The sequence below is a fragment of the Schistocerca piceifrons genome, chromosome 1 (assembly GCF_021461385.2).
Source record: "Schistocerca piceifrons isolate TAMUIC-IGC-003096 chromosome 1, iqSchPice1.1, whole genome shotgun sequence".
NCBI lineage: Eukaryota > Metazoa > Arthropoda > Insecta > Orthoptera > Acrididae > Schistocerca > Schistocerca piceifrons.
The window spans coordinates 1,203,096,299-1,203,116,964 of NC_060138.1; the positions used below are offsets into that span (position 1 = coordinate 1,203,096,299).

At 38.1% G+C, this 20,666-nt stretch overlaps 1 protein-coding gene across 1 annotated transcript in view; it reads left to right on the forward strand.

Moving 5' to 3' along the window:
• The window catches only part of LOC124802543 (serine/threonine-protein phosphatase 6 regulatory ankyrin repeat subunit A-like), a 407,755-nt gene that overhangs the window by 359,159 nt on the left and 27,930 nt on the right, over positions 1 to 20,666 (forward strand). The window contains exons 15-16 of the mRNA XM_047263406.1: positions 634 to 924; positions 17,400 to 17,501. Coding sequence (XP_047119362.1) covers positions 634 to 924; positions 17,400 to 17,501 — 393 coding nt within the window. The remainder of the gene's footprint in view (positions 1 to 633; positions 925 to 17,399; positions 17,502 to 20,666) is intronic.

Sequence of the window (20,666 nt, forward strand, 5' to 3'; positions counted from 1 at the left end):
AAACTATCCCAAGAAAGTCTACTAACAAATATGAGACCCGCTTTAGGTGGTGACTCTACTAAGAATGTATTAAAAACCCCTGGGTATTGCTCACATAGGGATCATGAGGATAAGATCAGAATAACTACAGTACAGACAGAGGCATTCAAATAATGATTTAATGATTCTTGTCATGCTCCATACATGAATGGAACAGGAAGAATCCCTGACAACTGGTACTGTGGGATGTACAGTTTGCCATGCAGTTCATGGTGGTTTGCAGAGTATATACATATGTGTGTGTTTGTGTGTGTGTGTGTGTGTGTGTGTGTGTGTGTGTGTGTGTGTGATAGAGAGAGAGAGAGAGAGAGAGAGAGAGAGAGAGAGAGAAAGGGGGGGGGGGGGGGTAAGTTGTCATCTTCACTCATACCTTCGGTTGTTTTTTGCTGAAGTTTCTATTATCAGATTAACATTTGTTATGAGAAAAATGAACTCATGGAAGAACAAATGTTGATGCAAGAAATGTGTAAGGTTTTCATGATTAAGTAATCAGTTGATTTTAACTTGTTCATAAATTTGCTGCTAGATTACATCTGGATGATGTGTGCAGCACAAAACATATGTGATAGCAAATCTAAAAGTAAGTCTTTTTAGGTAATGGAGACACTGATTGCGGCTGGTGTGGATATCACATCAAAGGATGTCATTGGTCGAACATCTTTGCACTGGGCAGCCGAGGCACACAGTGTAGGAGGTCTGGAGCTGTTACTGCAAAAGCCAGCAAGCATTGATGAGCAGGACAGTGATGGCCAGACACCACTGATGCTTGCTGTTGGCAGCAGTGATGCAGTCAATTTCCTGCTGAGGAAAGGAGCAAATTTTAGTGTGAGAGATTACTCTGGGAAGACAGCACTCCAACAAGCAATTGACCATGGCAGCCATGGTGTAAGTTCTAACTGCATTTTTTTTCCCCTACAGAGAAAGGTAACTCTTTGTCAATCCTGTGTATTTCCTTGAGATGATTGCAGTAGTGACTACAAAAAGGATGTAGTCACTTATAAGTTTTGCGTCAACTGATGTTTAATAAATGGTATATTGCAAAAGAGGCAATATTCACAGCAAATAAGTTCAGTCAGCTAGAAGCCAATATTAAATTTTTGACAGAATGTCAGAAAATAGCACATGTGTTCACATTTCTTTGGGCAGAGTGGTACAATTCCAGTTTCAAAATTTAGCAATAGACATTTGTGTCTTGTTACCTGAAAGTTATTTATATTTATGCATGTTAACTCCAAATGAAAAAGAAACAAAGGAAATCATGCTGATTAAAGAATTGAAAATAGGATTATTCCCTTTTGGTCAAATAAATGTATCACTATTCCTTGTAAGAGAGGCACAATTTGTCTTTTTTTTCTATTTTTGAAATGATTCACTACTGCTCCAATAAGAGTGCATTATTCTCATTACAGATCAACTCATGTGTAACTGATATAAAAATCAAATATCGCTAGACAGCACCCTTGACTCTAAAATTTGACACTTCTTTCTCAAAGACAGAACAGCAGAGATGCCATATGCACTTCGCTGGTGTCGGACTGATACTCAGTATCACCACTCTGGTAGGGTCCTCATTTCATCATTTGATCTGTTACACATTGCTATGTTTTTTTCTCTGTCTTTTAAGAATTGGATCCGAATTTCTATTTATTGAAACTCAGTTTGTAGTTTTGGTTATTCTCATCTGTGGAGCATTTGTGTTGCTTAGAATCATTACATTTCTGACTATATTTTTGTCTGGATGGTATCATAGATCCTGTACTTATAGATTTTTGCAGAGCTTTACAACATATCCCCAAGGCCTGAACACCAGTAATGTTTATTATTGAAATTTTACATGGAACTGCGTTTTTCATCTGTTGCTTTTGAGCTGATGCATTAATAATCAACTCGTTTACACCAGAATAGGCCAAATCATCATTAGCACTGCCACCTTGCCAATCAAATTACATTGCAGGATCACCTTATGGTGGGCCTGTAACCTCCCCCTCACTTATCGACCTTAATGAAAGTGAAAAATTAAACTGTGTGTACCTAATGAAAATTTGGGAAAAGCAATCGTCACCAAAGTTAATCTGTCGGTAAAGAGGGAGGAAGGGTTACATCTAAATGAAAGGAAAAATGCAAATGAAATTGGTGGAAATTAATTTTGAAAAAGGGTAAAGTTAATAAAGAAAGTAAATGTGTGGTCGTTACATTAACAATTAACTGGCATTAATTAGATATTTGAGATTTGGGGAAAATTAAGGTCACCAGTCCTATGGACAACTACTATAATAACTGAAAAAGAAAGGTTAATGCACGTATAAGTAGCACTAAAAGCATGGCAACTGAAGGTTGACACATGTTGTGTGAAAACTGAATGTTTGTCAGAAGTAATAAATTTCGCTACACTCTGACTTAATTTAGCAAAAGAATTAATAAAACATGAAAACAGAAAGTTAATTTAGCGACTGAAATTAATAGTGAACTTTATTTTTGAAGCACTACGAAATTAAATAAAATAAGGTTAGTCTTGAGCTACCTCAACAATCATCTCAAAAGCAACTTGAATCTACACAATTTAGAAATAAGAGATTCAACTTTGAACTTGAATTAAATGATTTTGAACAATTAACAATAGTAAAATTTAGTACGTTCCAAGCTGAGCTGCAGTCACAGGTAAGCTAAAATATGGTAACAAAACTCGCACTCTTAATTTGTGCTTGTGTAATCTAAATATTGTAGCCAGCTATGAATACTTTAACTGAACTTTGAAATTAAAGCAATGAAATGGAATGATATTACTTTAATGCTGGCGTTTGAATTTCAACGACACTTGGGTTCATTCCGAAAAAGGAAGGGACCCTGCTTGGTAATGCAATTGGGACAATGAGCAACAAAGGTTCATGTGAAGTTGCTGTATTTTAGTGATGTTAATGGAATAGGTTGAAAAGCTGAGGTCTGCCATACAGTTCTAAAACTTTACATGCGATCGAGGAGGTGGCGACAATCACTTATTGTCAGCCGTCACTGTTGCAGAAGCTGGATGTTGGTGTGCCTTCTCCTCAACATGGTCACCAGGTGAAACGGGCTCTTGATGTGTGCCAGCTAACGTTTCCCATTCGCGACACCGTGTCAGAAACTATCATAACAAGTCGAACGCAATTACATGCTGCCAAACCCCGAAAGCACAGCAACTCGCGGGAGTGTCACTCAACACACCTGCTCCACCTCCCTACTCCAGCCAGACTCTGCTCTGCCCGCACTCCATGTGGCAGAGTTAACACTACCCAAGACATTAAACACTTTGGTTCTCCACACGACCTATCGATGTAATCGTTCGACAGCATAGTTTTCCCTAGGCAGGACCCAGCGTAAAAATACAAATAATATTTACAAAACAAACAAATTATACATCAAAATAAATGCAGAAATATATATATACAAAATGTAAAACAATTACAGTATATAAAGACACAGAAATGTCATATCTTCAGGTAACAAAATAAGGAAAAAACTTATAGTACAATAGATGGAAATAGGAGGATATGCATTTCCGGCATGACAGGCCTTTGGAGCCGTGACCAATAAACATCTCTCTCTTCTACTCCGAGCTGCCACCTAGAGCTGACAATAGGTGGCTTTGTTTCTTTACCTTTGAGTTTTCCCTTCTCCTTTGAGGTAAGTATAAGGCTACTGGAGTTGTCTTCTCTTCCCCCTGGCAACCCTCCCAAGTAATCCATATGGGCAAATAAATTTATATGGAGTACCATATATTAAATACAAGTCCAAAGCACTTCCCAGTCATGGCTACACTCACAAGGGAGTGTACAGAATAGAATATTCAGTATTAAAGAGGGAAGGTGCTACTCACCATATAGTGGAGATGCTGAGTCACGATAGGCACAACAGAAAGATTCACACAATTACAGCTTTTGGCCATTGAGGCCTTTGTCAGCAATGCACACACATGTCTCTATTGCTGACAAAGGCCTTAATGGCTGAGAACTATAATCTTTTTGTTGTGCTTATCACGACTCAGTATCTCCGCTATATGGTGAGTAGCAACTTTCCTTTTCTAATATTGTTAATTTCCATTGCTTGAATAGAATATTCACCAAGATAAGCTGCTGATGGACCAGATTATTTTTGCATCTACTATCAGACTAGATTACAAGGCTAATCTTTAGGTTCAAAGGCCTGGCAATATTAACAACAGCTTCACAGTACATTTAGTAACTTATGAAAATTGCTGTTAAAAATCCATCTATGTCTGAGATATTCACAAGTACGGTACAGCACTAGAAGGGAAAATGATCTGTGTTATTCTGTAATGAATCTAACACTGGCACAGAAAGGGGTAAATATGCTGCTATAAAGCTTTTTGACACAGTGCCCACGAAAATAAAATGTCTGACAGATTAGCATAATTATTTTCAGATGTAGATTAAATAGATTTCTGCTTAAAAACTTCTTCTATACATTAGAGCAGTTTGTGAGTAGAGATAAATAATCAGTTAGCAAAAGGCCACCTTGCATGAATATAAATATTATTTTTCATTTTCTCTTTAGTTGTATATAAGTGTTCTGTTTTTATTCTGTTGGCATTTTCCACATCGTAACATATATCGTGGATTTGATCTATAGAGTAAGTAACTAAATAACTATCTAGCTGATTGAACCTGTTTAGTCAGCAGCTCATTTTCATAAATATGACTTGCTTTAAACTTTACACTAATGCTCTACTCATTGCTATTCAAACTGATGGTCAGAAACTGAAAAGCAGTGAATGGTGTAATTGCACAGGCTGTGTCCAACATGATGCTAGCTCAAGAAAGTGATTCAGCAGTAATACACAGCGGTGCAGCTATGCTGGATGGGGTCAATGCCTCATTGAGGTCCAAATGACTACATAGCATTCCCAAATAGTGTTAAGCAGATCATAAATATGGTGACAAAGGGGGGTAGGACATATGAGTACTATATTGTGAATGTATGGAACAAAGAAACAACTGAAATACTTACACATAAAAGAGATTCACCAGTTTAAAGATGTCAATGTGCAGAATATTTTAAAACCAAAATCTGTTCTGAAATAGTGTACAATTAAAAAGTACACACAGTCAAAGACTTCAAGTAATAAATCATTAATTTCAGAATTGAAATTCTATGTTATGCTTGCAGTCAAAATTCCATCTGAAAGAGAAGGTGTAATATATAACTAACTGACTAACTAATGTATAATATTTAACTGAACTTCAGTTTGACTAAAATCCTTAAAAGTATACTAGAAAACAAATTAAAAAGTATGATTACATTGGTGAAGGTTCTCTGCCATCAGATACTGTGTTGGCAGCTGCAAGTGTAGAGTCTGGGCCAGCTGTTGTGTGCGGTGTCAGCATGGTGAGAGGGGCGTGGTCTGCATCTGTGGTGGGCAAGGTGACACAAGATTGTGCAGGCTCGATGTGAGCGTGCGGGACAGCGTTGATTGCAGCAGCTGTGTAGCTCATTGGTTTGACAGCTGTAGTGCGAGCATAGTCTGCCGACATGGATGAGGCAGATTGCTCGCCACATGTTGAATGTTGTCCTTAGAGAGCAAGACTGGAGCAGTAGCCAGTGTTGTAGTGGTGGTAGCCACTGAAAGTGCTGTGATGGTCATTCGCGCACATGCCAGGTCTGCGGAAGTGTTGTTGATCAGTGCCTGCAGCGACCTGTTGGCCATGCATAGGGCTGCAAAGTCATGTCGTCTGTTGGGTAGCTGGAACAGTGAATCCACCAGATCTGATGTGAGGGAAGTGTGTTCAGCCAGCTGGTGCAAAGGGGCAGCCGTTCTTGCTCTAGAATGTGTGGGTATTGCAATGAAGGAGCCCTCAATGCCCGTGTCAGAAGAATGGTGGAGCAGCGTTCGTGACGATAAATCTGGAGAGAGGCCATAGTATCATAGAAAATCATTTCCCAATACTGGCTCATCAGTGTTGGCCACATTGAATATCTGTTCAAAACAAAATTTTGGTTTAAGTTTGAGGCGATGGTATGTTGAGCCATGGATGGTGACTGACGAATTGTTTGCTGCTCACAATGTCAAGGCAGAAGATGTCAGTGTCAAAGTTGACAATGCTGGAGGTATGACGCTGGTATCTGCACTGATGTTGACCAGAAAGAGTCACTGATGAAGTCATGTACATACAATCTGCCTGGGGGTAGTTGTTTATTGTGTGAAGACTGGTGGTGCTGCAGGCACCCTGTAGAATACACTTTAGATGATGCACCTAACTCATCCCGCAGTGGGATGGGTGTAGGGCAGATGGGCGACACTTCTGAGACACATCTGCGTGATGGGCATGATACCAACACAGCGGATATATGGAGTGCAGCTGCAGACTTTGTGTGACATCTGTAGTTGCAGTGCAGGAATTGGGTAAGGTGGAAAGGGAGCCTGGGTGCGGAGGCATGAAGGGAGAGGACATTTCACTGCCACGACCACCAGCTAGCACCTCAATCATGGTTGTTGACTGGAGTAACCTTGTGTGGCCTCGTGTGAAAGTATGTGCTGGGATGTGTGCGGTATTGCCAGCTGTTGGTGAAGAGCTCTGTGTTGCAATGAGTTGCCGATGTCTGATGATTTTATAGATGTCATCTGCTAGCTGTAGGTGCTTCTCTAATGGGTCAGTGGAGTGTGATAAAAGCTGCAGCTGGAGACCTTCCGGTATTTTCACTATCCATAGCAACCACAAAGCGGTGTCAAACAGGAAGGAGGGATCAGTAAGTGCCCTGATCTTTTGCCACAACTGCAATGGTGTGGGCTCACAGAGCAATATGTCATGCACTATATGATTAATTCCTTCATGTGGAGTTCTCCACAAACACTCAAGAATAATAGATTTTGCGTGTACATAGCAGTCCCTTGTTGGTGCTGTATGGATGAAATCAGATGTCAAATCTGTGTGCTTGTGCAGAGCTGAACTCAAAGATATGAACTGCGCTTCATCGTATAAGACTCCATGGACATTGAGGATGCTGTTAACATGAGCAAACCATGTTTTCGGGCTCTCCTTGTTAAGTGGAGGCAATTGTGGTAGACATCCTGAAAGAACAGGCAGGAGTGGAGTGGTGAACACAGACGATGTTGTGGTGGCCTGCAAAATATCTGGACGCTTGAGTTTACACTGTTCTTAATGTTCATACATATAACACAACGTAGCAGCTGTGGTTGCAGGGCTGACTGGTGCAGTAGAAATGGCCGTGGCCATCAAGAGATTTGGTTTGCACTACACAGTACACTGTGGAGGTTTGTTTACTAATTGTGGCGCACCGGGAACACTCGATTTAGGAGCACTGGACGGGACAATGGCAAAATTCACATTGTTAATTAATAAAAGGTCACTATTCAAGCACCCCTGCTGTCGCACTGTACCAAACGCTTGTGGTTTATCATCAAATTTGGCAAGGTTATGTGAATCTGCTGGCAATACAGCACAATGGTGCAGACCTGACAGCATCATTTGTAGCTTAGAATTATAAAGGGTAACAAATGGATTTTGTGACACAGAAGCATTATCGTTCACATGGAAACCCATCAATGGAGTGGCGTAATGAGTAAATTGTCCTGCAAAATGTTCACAGGGCATAAGAGAATGTGCAATGATGTCCATTGTCAGTGCACTTTGTTCAGCAATTTGTGATGATGCCGATGAAAAATGGTCACACTTTTCTGCAATGGTGACAAACTGATGCAGAAGACATACATTTAGGCATATAACCAGTGGACGGAGTCGATTTCTGTGTCATAACAGTCGTTGCTATTGTAGGCCACATTGTCCTGTGGTTTGTCAATCATGGAAAATGTCCAAATTGCTGGATTCACAGAAAATGTGTTACACAGACTCACCAGTGTGGCAGGTAATGATATTACGGTGAAATAATGACATTTAACACCACTTTATTGTAATGATATACTTTATTCACTTCACGATCACAAAACTTAACAATTGAGTTCAAAGAGCATCATAAAGAGAGATCACATGGATCCATGTATTGAACTGCCACATAAGAATGCTCATATTATTACTACTAAACAGTACTCCTAGTTCACTGTGGAGGGACTGTCTCTCAACACGTCTGTGTTATAACGTTCCACTCAGATCGTTACATTTAACTTAACTTTAGATTGCTTGGAGTTCATTTGATGAAAGAATATAACAGTTTCCAACTTCACAAAATTTATTGACAACTGAACTGCATACTCGTCATGTTAACAAAAACACTAACTGACATACTTCACAGATCTCTTTGACTGACAAACAAAACAACTCAACAACTGACTCCCCACAGCATCACTACTTTGCTTTATATAGAATTTTAGCAATAAATTTCAAAATAACTCATTATTAAGTCTGTACCATTTTGATGTTACAATTATAATTTACAAAATGTAAAGAAACTGATGTTACAGCCGAATAAGGTATAAAATACAATATTAATTGACATAATTTTTTATAGTATCGTCACTAGTTTTCAATATGAAAATAAATCTGTACTTTAATTACAATAATGTCTCTTGTATTATTTTAATTATGTAATTAATTGCAGGGTGGATTTGGTTACTAACAATCAATGACAGTACAAATCTCATGCTTTATCCGACTACATACGTAAATTTTACATATAAAGCCTCAAATTCTGAAAATCTGAAAGTTGTGTGATGTAAACAATTGGAGATTAATTAGAAATGTAATGACAAAGGATATTAATTACAGAGGCAGGCATAAAAATGGATAACACATGAAAATACATTGCTTGGTAATAACTTTTAAGCCGTTTCTCAAGATGATGAGTTTATCTGTGTCAACCTACCAATCAACTGCAATTAATGTAATTAGGAGGCACCAGCCACTTATGCCAGCTTTTCCACAGCCTCTTAATATTTGCCGCCAGATATTTAACACTTCAATTTCTTGATTAAACATCTAACTCAGCACTTGTAATGACAACAATCCCCTGAAAATCGTAATATAAGTCCTTCCAGAACTTTTTTATGCTTTAACAATGAATATCATGTGTTTTAGTAAATTGGACTGAATGATATAATACAGACACACATACAAGTCCCTAGGAAGCACTGACTTGTCCGGCAGCCACCCGGATGCATACAAAAAATGTGGTATCAGTCTCTTCATTAGAGTCTTGGGGAAAGCTGTATTGTTGCACACACCCCCAGCCACTCTTACAAGTATTACTTATATGAATGGCTGCTAAATGCATATACATAATTCAAAAAAAATCAAAAAAGTTTCCTTTTCTTGGCTGTCACTCCAGTCACTGATTCACATTGCAGATCTTAAGGAATTGGCAGCTCACAATCATCAGTTCTTCTGCACTGTCCATCTTGTGTCTGCAACTCTCTTTTTCTGTCTATGCTGCAATAGCACAGTCCACTATTAGTTTTACAGTTCTTAGTTTTTATTTCCAGGTCAGGTAAGAATCTTGGATACAGTTCTCTAGGTATGAACAGGGATGAACTCATTTCTCAAGGAACTCGAGCAAGTTACAATTATGGTCACATTAGGTTTAAATATGTCAAAATCATTCACATAATATCTTGTACTATTAGCATATTTGCAAACAAAATCACACAAAGATAAGTATCTCTAAACTGTAAATATTTAGCTATATACAGATTAAAGTCAATGAACAAAAACAAATTATATATGTATCCTTTCTTTTTGATTAATATTTCAGTATGTTCCCGTATACAGTATATTTAACCCCCCCCCCCCCCTCCCCCGCCAATCTCATTTAACTTCTTATCATATCAAGCATAAACTCACAGATTGTTCATTATCACACCATCTTGTGATGACAAACTTTTCACAAAATATCTTTTGTCACATTGCAACTTGTCCATTCAGTGACATGTTTACATCCACTTGTATATCTCATTAGCAAATTCACAAAATCATGACCATGCCTGTAATTCTCAAAGAACCACCCACAAAATCAAATACATGCTCTACAGGGTAAAACTTCAACGACTGGTCAATTACTACAGTAGGAAAGTCAAATTTAGTACACAGTTTACATTCTCAAATTATTCCTCAAATAATGTCACTCAATAGTCATATTATATACAGAAAACTTATACTACAGAGAATGGGTAGTATTTTCAGTAAGAGATAACTTTATTACAGGTTTATAGATGAGTAAAAGAGTAGCATCCGAAAAATGAAAAGAAGAAAATAGAATGCTACATAGCTCGGAGACCTAGTGCTCACCATGCACTTGACACGAAGATGTGTCCTCCTGGGGGCTTTTTACATTATCTTATTTTTTCTTGGTGTTTGACACTTGCTTATAGGGTTTCAGTTCAGTTATGTTACATAAACCAAATAACCTTCTAGACTTTGGATTCACTGACCTGTATGCATTTGGGTGTGGCATAGACTGAATTTTGAATGGATCAATATGTATGTCAAAGAATATCTTTAATTCATTCTTATAGCCTTGGATTTTTCATGTGTTTTCAACAGGATTAGATCATTGATTTTAAAATTTGTAGGTTTCAGTTTCTTATCATGTTTGTTTTTCCTCAATTTCCCTTGTTGTTCCATTACTTTCTTGACTATTTCTTCTCTTTCCTGTGGACTCATAGCCTTACATGCTGGGAATTCAATTAATTCATTGATCAGATTCAGTGGTTTCTTGTGGTACATTATTTCATATGGGCAGAACCAGTAGACGAATGTTGTAAGCTTTTAAGTTTATCTTCAAAGCTGTCTACATACTCTATCCGACTTACATGATTTTTGTTGCAATAAGTTCTAAATAATCGCCCTACTTTTCTGATGTAACGTTCAGACCGGATTGCTTGACGGGTGATAAGCAGATATCAGATTATGGTTTATATTTTCATCCTCATTTCCAAAGTTTAGAAGTAAATTGTGCTCCTTTGTCAGAAAGTATGCTCTTCAGTTTTCCTACCTTTGTGAAATAGTCTTCTCTAATTTTCAAAAGGTGTTCTTACCTGTTGCTTTCTTCAATGGATATAGTTTAATGAATTTTGAAAAAAGAGCCACCATGACAAATATGTAACAAAATCCTCCTTTAGCCTTAGGCAATGATCCATAAAAATCAACTGCTACAAGTTGTAGTTGTTCTCTTGGCAAGATGTTTTGTATACACCCCTTTGCAGGTTTGAGTAATAACTTTTACCCTCTGGCACCTGTCACATGTAGATAACTGCTTCCTCACTCTCCTGTCCATGTTACACATTTTCTTGGATCTTTCGGATACATTTCAGTGTCCCACAATGTCTGAAACTCTCATGTACATACTTTATCGGTACTTCAGTATACTGCTCTGGCCAACACAATCTCCAAGCATCACTGTCTGCACTGTATCTTCTGAAAAGTATACCCTTGTGCATTTTATAATGTTGCTCTACTTTCTCGTATACCTCTCTTACCCAGATAACTTTTAACTAACTTCCAGTTGGAAACATGGTTCTGATATCTACAGATGTCATAACAAATTTTCCTGATTTCATTCTCCTCTTCCACCCCTTTTAGATTCCATTCCACACTCATCACTGTTATTTTCACCTTCTCCTCCCATTGGCAATTTGATATAGCACCAGCAAATAGATTTTCTTCACCTTTTATATACTTTACCGTATAGTTGAACTGCTGGAGGGAGGTAGCGTCCACCTGATTATCCTGCTGTGATGCAAAGTACACTCCTGTATATAGATCAAAGCCTTATGGTCTGTGTATACTACTTCTTGATGTCCTAATAAGTAATTCTTGAACTTTGTGAAAGCCCCATAGACTGCTAACAATCCTTTTTCGGTGACAGTATATGACTTCTCATGTTTTTGTAAAGTTCTACTGGCAAACGCTATTGATCTATGCTCCATCACACCATCTACAATCTTTTATTGGGACAAATGAGCTCACAGTCTGTAATCACTGCTGTTGGTCATAATGCAAAATGGCTCTGTAAGATAAGGTCTGTATAACATTTTACTACTGCACATCTGTTTCTTGATGTTGTCGAATGCTTCCTGACAATCCTTGTCCGATATCCAAGTGGTTTTCTTCTTCGACAAGTTGTTCAAACATGGTGCATTTAAAGCTTGATTGCTGACAAACTTCCAATAGTGGCCATAAATTCCATAGAACGATTTAAGTTGTTTCTTAGTCTTGGGCGCAGTAAATTTTGCAATGGCTTCAAGTTCTTCTTCATCAGGCAAGATTCCTTCTTCTGAGAAGGTATGGCCGAAAAATTTGAGCTGTTTAACTCTGAATTTGCACTTGTCTAGTTTTAATGATACGCCTCCCTGTCTCAATCTGTAACACACTTCACCCAACAAACGTATATGTTCTTCCCAACTCTTTCCTGTTACAAGTATGTCATCAACATTAAGGATTAGTTTGCTTAACAGTTCTTTTTGTAGAACAAAATCCAATGCTCGGATAAATTCTATTTATGCAGAACACCTTGTGCAAACGGCTCATGTGCCGAGCCCTCCAGTTAATATCGAGTTACTTCATGCCGAGGTTAAGGGCTTAAAACTGGATGTTTTGGAAGTAATGCAGATCTTTAAGCATCTGCAACATGTTAAAGACAATATCCTCAATGACCAACTCCTACTAAGAAATAGAAAATTTTTTGAGGGTTTTGCACCTTTACTTTGTTCTTCATACTTGTAAATCTGATGATCTGAGGATTATCACATGCGTGCGCTGATTGGCAAGCGCGGTTGGTCAAGCTGTTCATCTTCTTTCTTTTTATCCTCATTTTCCTTTTACGATGAAGGTGATTTTAGCCCGTTGGACACCTCACGTTTTATCCCTATAACTTGATTACCATGATGTCTTTAGATTATGTCCCCTCAGCCCCCCCCCCCCCCCCCCCCGCCCCAGGCTAACTACTGGCTTTAGCTATAGTTTGTAAGAGTTCTTCCTGTTGTCATAGGTAGCTTCATATATAAGTTTCTTTACTAGCATAAGCAAGCGTGTGTGGTTACTTTTAGGTTTCATCTTCTATTTAGCTCATCTCTTGTTCTATCCATTTCATTTTTTGATATACGTTGATCCACGGTTGGGAATATATGGGCTATTCAGCCCCGACCCATGTATAAACTTTCTTGTATTTGTATGCGCACGTGCATTCACGTAACTTCCCTTGTCTAGCGCATGTGCATAGGTAGCGGGTCGGGCTTGAAAGTGAGCGACCGTTTGTAGCTGCAGTTTATGGCGGGTCATCGCCCATCGAACATAGGCCGATGTGAGGTGGAGCGTACACCTTTAAGTTAAGTAGTGGTTTTGACTTTGTACATTTGTACTGTTTATGTTTTCCTTTTCTTTTTCATTTATAAATGTATAGCTGTGGTGTTCTTTTAATCATTGACAAAGGTCTTCTTAGTTACTTGTGGGTTTGATTGTTATTCTGTAGAAGGTGTAGTTATCTTCGCCAAAAGCTGGGTTAACACTAGGTGCTTTTTTTGCAATTGAGGCAGATTTTTAGTTTTTTAATACAAGTTGTTTGCACGATTTTTGCCTCTTACTTGTCTGAATTTTACTTAAAGCTACATCAGATGATTGCTTGATGTCATGCCCCTCTTTTATACACTGTCTACTTCTTCCAGAACTGATCTCACTGTAAGCCTGCTGACTGGTTCTACCTTCCCATTTGGAATGCAGTTCTTCACAAATAGTCTTGATGACCCATTTTACTCTGTCATTGTCACTATAATCCTCATAAGTATCCCATAAAGTTTCTAGCATCACATCTAAATCATAATGGCTGTCCACATGTCCCTTATCTGATGGTACCTTCCCAGTTTTCATTGGCACAATCTGGTTCTCATCTTCTTCACCAATATCACTGACATCATCTTCTTCACCATTAATTATATCTTCTTTGATCTTCATATACACTATGCCATCTAATTCTTCTTCCCATTCATCATTACTACTGCCACTTTCATTTTCAACACTACCACACATGCTATCATCTCCAATAACAGACACTTCTACAACATCTTTACAATGCTCATCAGAATTGTTGACAAGTACACTAGTACAAGTATCATCAGTTCAGTGCTTAACTGTGATTCTTCCTCCATTAATTTACCTAATCCAAACTCATCAGGATTATTGTCAGAACCAACATTTTCTTCACAAACTTCTTTGCCACACCGATTATATAGACTTGAGATAGTTTCCTTCTCCAACAGAACCTCTTCAACATTCTTACAGATGCTATTACTTCTATCTTCCTCACTTTCATTCATACTTCTCCAGAATTTAATGCCAAACTGTAATTTGCTAATCTGATGTGCTCTTCTTACATTAGTTCTGTCATTTCCACTCCAATACCTTCGATTACTCTGTCTTGTGTAATTATTTTCAGTGTCTCTAGGCTGGTGGTGTTTAGCCTGATTTTGGTACTTATTTCTCGCCCCAAACTGACAGGCTCCCAATAGCGTGTCTGCCATTTTAAATTGCATCATCTTGATTGGTGATTATCTAATTGTCTGCTGCTATTCTCCGAAGGTCTCTTCCTGTTGTCATGACCTCTGTTTCCATTTGCATTACTATGGTTGATCAATCTGTTATCACCTCTATTGTAACCACTGTTATTGTTCTGATTTTCATTATCATTCCTAACTTGATTCCTGCTCTGATTCCACCCCCCCCCCCCCCCCTTCACAGATGGTTGATTGCCAAATCTGCTATTATTTAACCTCTCATTTCTCTCAAAGGCTCTATCCAACTTATCTACATATCTCAGGAACTGATCTACTGAGTCGTCTGGTCCATAAATCAACTCCCACTGTACTCTTTTCAGTAATCTCCTTTTTAAGGCATCTGTTTGTATTAGTTTATCAAAAGGTTTTATACATTCAACCATTCAAAACCTCACTTTTAATCCTACCTTGCTCAGATTCTGACCAAAACTTATTTAAGAACTTTCTTTCAAATTCATCATATGACATGATAGAATTTACATTCTGATTGACCCATGAGATTGCCTCTCCATCCAAAAATTACTTAACAAATTTAATTTTAACATTGTCTGTCATGTCATTACTAAAATTATCCTGACAATGCTGTAAAAAATGAACAGAATGCAATTTCCCATCTCTGGGAAAGCATTTTAAAGGTATGCCACTCTGTACACAATTAATATTGCAAATAAAATTTCTTTGGGCCACACCCTCTTGCAATTCTACAACATTATTTTCACACAGATCTATTTTTTCAAGACACTTCAGTTCTACATCACTTATTTGATTAGAAACGTCTGTAAGTTTTAACTCAGAAATCCATTTGTAAGTTTCTACTTTTTCTTCCAAGATTCTCCTAATCAGAACAACCTCTACTTTAAGTTTAGAATTTTCTGCTTCTACATGTTCATCTAGTTTTTTGAATCTCTCCTCATTTTTTGACAACTCTTGTGTGGAATTAGTATCTAATACATCAACCTGTTCCTCCACTGCTCCTACACGAGTATTGAGTTCACACAGTCCTGTCTTAACAGTAATTTTTAGTGCTGCCAAACCCTCTTGGATTTCCCTTATCTGATTGGTATTTTCAGTAAAAGTATCCTTTAATTCCACCATTTGTTCACTTAATTCCTGTCTTAACTGTAGATTTTGCTGAATCAACTGTCGACCTTGCTGACCAATATTCTGCCTAATCTGTCCCATTTGTTCCTTCACTTCTTTCATATGCTCCAATAATAACATTAATAAATCATCTTCGCCTACTCTTCCTTGTGTAATTGGAGTACTCGTTGCAACATTTTCACTGGAACCATCTCCACCAAAACTTTGATCTACTCTTGGATACTGTTGGACGATAGTTTACTGATACTTGATCCTACGTCCGAAGTGTTTTCTACAGATTCACCGCCTACACACTTCTCTTCATTCATTTTCGTAGTCTTGTTGCTGATCATAGAAAAAAAATTTCACACAACACTATTTAAAATTAGAAAACTAAAAGCACAGTTACTCATCTGAATACCAATGGCACAGTCTGAGAATTTGGTCCATTGTCATGAGGTAATTTTATTCAAGAGATGATTTGTGATCTTCCCACAGCAGGTGATGATTTTTTCCCTTCAGTCTTCCTATAGACTGTCACCACAAATAATTCTCAGGGCAAAAGTTGTCATTTATCTCTTGCAGTGGTTTTTTTACATAGCCTGAAACAATCACTCATTAAACACAGTTCCAATTTCAATCATCAGATACCAGCTCAGTTCCACCAGATATAACATTCTGCTTGGATCTTTACATTTAACTTAACTTTCTATTGCCTGGAATTCCTTTGATGAAAGATCACGCACCTTCCCAATTCAACACACTGATATCCCACTTACTGATACTACGTGCACCATCATGTGTCTGAGTAGCAGTCATTCCTCACCATGTGGCACTGCTGTTACCTGGTTGGGTTTATATCAATACTAGCTCTGTGACCATAATGTTCTGACTGTTTAGTGTATAATGCTAATTAAATATTTCCGGTTCTGCAAACTTGTTTTCACGAACAAGAATTCCACCTGTCTTTCTTCATTATGTTTCAATGTTTGCATGAGTTTGGGTTTGTAGTCAGATCCTGTATATGCACTGACTCCCCTACTACCCTTGTGTGACCTGACAGCCCTAAGATCCTGGGAAATGAACCATGTAAAGGATGTGTGTGCTTAGTTACATGCCAGACAATGAATGTGTCAAAGTATAGTTGAGGCAAAAGAATCTCAGTTCTTTGTAATGTAATGACAACTATTGGAGATTAGAGTGCATCACCAATAATTCCAACTTAATCTTCTACACATATTTCTGAAGGCACTTTGACAAATCTGCCCCTACTGCTTCTAAGGCCACTGACCGAATCTTTCTGTGAACTTGAGTAGTTAATTTTAAGCAGTTATGGTATTTAGCGCTCTTCTTTTTATCAGTATGCAGCCACATGCAAAAAAATCATGATTATGTGATTTGTTCTACTTAATTTTGGTGGAATTTGTTCAGATGATCTGTATAAAATTTAATTAACCATCTAACATGGAAATCACATTACGTAAGCAGTTTCTTTGAAAACTACATATATTAAACACCAAAACTAAAACTTAGCTTTCACATGAAATAAGTAACAGATGGGCAGAAATTGAAAACGCTAGTCTGTACTTTATTGATCCTTGTTTTCAGTAACCAAATACAAGTAGTGGCACTGAACACATGACCTAGGATTTTTTTAAGTAGCCTTTATATATAGTTCCATGTGGGTATGAGATAATCAGAAACTATGATAGGAAATATCTAAAACTCTTCCACACCATGGCTCATTTTCACACTTTGTTTTATAATGCAGGCAGTGAAATTCCTGTGGACTGCAGGAAGCAGCTTCATGGACATCCCACAGGAATTTCGTATCAGAGCTGCACATTTAGCTGCAACAGCAGGAGATGAGGAGGTAACCTAAAGTGCTATTTAGTATGGATTTAATTACAATCATATATATTTTTACTATCTGTGCTACAGTCATTGCCTGCAAACAAACTTGCCTTCTTCCTCAGCAGCTACAGATTGCTTTTGAACATATTTCCTTTACTGTTAGCTAATAGTTCTTACATTTTCTATGTAAGTCATTATAGCCATTTCATGTTTTGTACATCAGTAACTTACGAGTGCCATTCCAGTACTGAAACTGTAATCAGCCCCTGATTACAGATTTCATTGCTGAACAAACATACTTTGAGATTATTGTTAGTATTCTTAACATTTCAAATGGGCAAAAGTAAAATTTATGTTTGTATGAATGCTACAGATAATTCCGGTGTGTTTACTTGTGCAGTGAATATTATCTGTGAAAGAAATGAGACTGTGCACAGATTTTTAATTGAGTCATAGCCTGTATGCTCTCAAAATGAATGAAAACTATCCACTTATCATTTGCTAGAACATTATGAACAAATACATGGTAAAAATTAAAAATTATTGAAACTACAAAAACTTTATAAAGAAGGATATTGGTTTGGGAAAGCAAGAACTAAGCTCTCATTTGCTATCAGGGCCACCTTCAAGAATTTTATCAGTCAGTGAAACAGAAGTGAAGCATTTGCAGTGCAATACGTTTTGCCTTGTAACTCCAAATTAATTATTTCAACAAAAATTAAGTTATTTCAACAAAAATTAAGTTATTTCCACCAAAATTAAGTTATTTAACTCACTTTTTCTTGTTCCCTGATCAGAGCAGAGTGTGCGGCATGGAGCATTATGACTGCTGCAGGGAGAGTAACAACTGGGGAGTAGATGCAAGTAGAGTTCTCACAGTCTACTTAGAATGCTCACTGTTTGTGCATCATACTGATTGCTTGCTATGTTATGAATGACATTCAGAAGACACAGTTGTCATGAAATTGCTTATTTATATAGATATTTAGCTCCAGTGCAATACATATACATAGCACACCACAAAGACAAAGAAACAAACATGTATCTGCTCACTGCAAACTGAACAACTGTTCACTGCAGCCCTCAACAGTGTTAAATTGCATACGTTGGTGGAAGCTGCAAAAGGCATGAAATGTTCCAACTTACCTGAACCTATGAGTTTCAGACAGAACTATGGGTCTCAGGGAACACTAAAAAGTATACAGATTATAGGATGTGAAACAGCACCTCCAGCGATGGATTTGCCCAGGCCGGTGACATTCGGGAATGTATTTTTTCATCAGGCAGAACAAATGTAGTCCTACCCTACAATGTATGTTTATTAAATAAATGAATGAAAAAGCACAATGTATGTAAATAAATCAAAACTAAAATTAGTGGGAAACATGACTTCACATTTACCTTATACTACAGATACTTTCTTGCTTTGGCGAAAGCACTACCACTTATTATGGCAAAAGGTAGCAGTTAAACCCTAAATAAAATTTTTGGGCCACAGTGTGAAGGAAGGCAAGACTGGATAGATAGTTGATCAGTGCAGTGTAGTTGCTACAGATCCAAAATAATATGTAGTGGTTTTTCCGTAAGATCTTGTAGTACCAATATCTATTGACTATGGTTTGAACATTGAGAAAGGTAAGAGAATGAAGGAAAACTTAAAATAGTTACAGACAAAGCAGAATAGACTAATTTAGATAAGAACAGCAAGGAGAAGACAAATGTAAATGATATTAATGGCAGATCCAAAGGGGAGGGAGGACATGGTGGGGGAGGCTGCCATGAATCTTCCCACTTGTAAATGCAGCTTAATCACAAAGTCTGGATTCAAAAGACTATGGCATGTCACTGGCAGTTCATCTTTTACAAAGTTGTTTGCTTATTTATAAGAGAGTGTTTTTCTCGGTTATACTGTTATAGATGTTTAAGGTTGCTTTATAGGAACTTTTAGACCATTATATGTTGACATTTATCTTTATTTCTTTGTTGCAAAGTTTTTAACATCTGTAAGGGCTTCCAAGATGACATAGGTACGTTTGAATTGCTGTGTAGGTGCATGATAGAAATTGGCAAAACTACCTCTAGCAAGCTTCTGTTTCACAATACCACAGATAATTTCTAATAAGACACTAGATTTTTATGAATTATTTGTATGTTCAACTTATTCTAACGCTTTGGCTAGTATAACAATGAAAACAATCAATTATTGATAAAATTATTTGATTGTATGAATATAATAGAAGGAAACATTCCACGTGGGGGAAAAAAAATATCTAAAAACAAAGATGATGTGACTTTCCAAATGAAAGCGCTGGCACGTCGATAGACACACAAACAAACACAAACATACACGCAAAATTCTAGCTTTCGCAACCAACGGTTGCCTCATCAGGAAAGAGGGAAGGAGAGGGAAAGACGAAAGGATTTGGGTTTTAAGGGAGAGGGTAAGGAGTCATTCCAATCCCGGGAGCGGAAAGATTTACCTTAGGGGGAAAAAAGGACGGGTATACACTCGCACACACACACATATCCATCCACACATATACAGACACAAGCAGACATATACAGAGGCAAAGAGTTTGGGCAGAGATGTCAGTAGAGGCAGAAGTGCAGAGGCAAAGATGTTGTTGAATGACAGGTGAGGTATGAGTGGCGGCAACTTGAAATTAGCGGAGATTGAGGCCTGGTGGATAACGGGAAGAGAGGATATATTGAAGAGCAAGTTCCCATCTCTGGAGTTCGGATAGGTTGGTGTTAGTGGGAAGTATCCAGATAACCCGGACGGTGTAACACTGTGCCAAGATGTGCTGGCAGTGCACCAAGGCATGTTTAGCCACAGGGTGATCCTCATTACCAACAAACACTGTCTGCCTGTGTCCATTCATGCGAATGGACAGTTTGTTGCTGGTCATTCCCACATAGAATGCGTCACAGTGTAGGCAGGTCAGTTGGTAGATCACGTGGGTGCTTTCACATGTGGCTCTGCCTTTGATCGTGTACACCTTCCGGGTTACAGGACTGGAGTAGGTGGTGGTGGGAGGGTGCATGGGACAGGTTTTACACCGGGGGCGGTTACGAGGGTAGGAGCCAGAGGGTAGGGAAGGTGGTTTGGGGATTTCATAGGGATGAACTAAGAGGTTACGAAGGTTAGGTGGATGGCGGAAAGACACTCTTGGTGGAGTGGGGA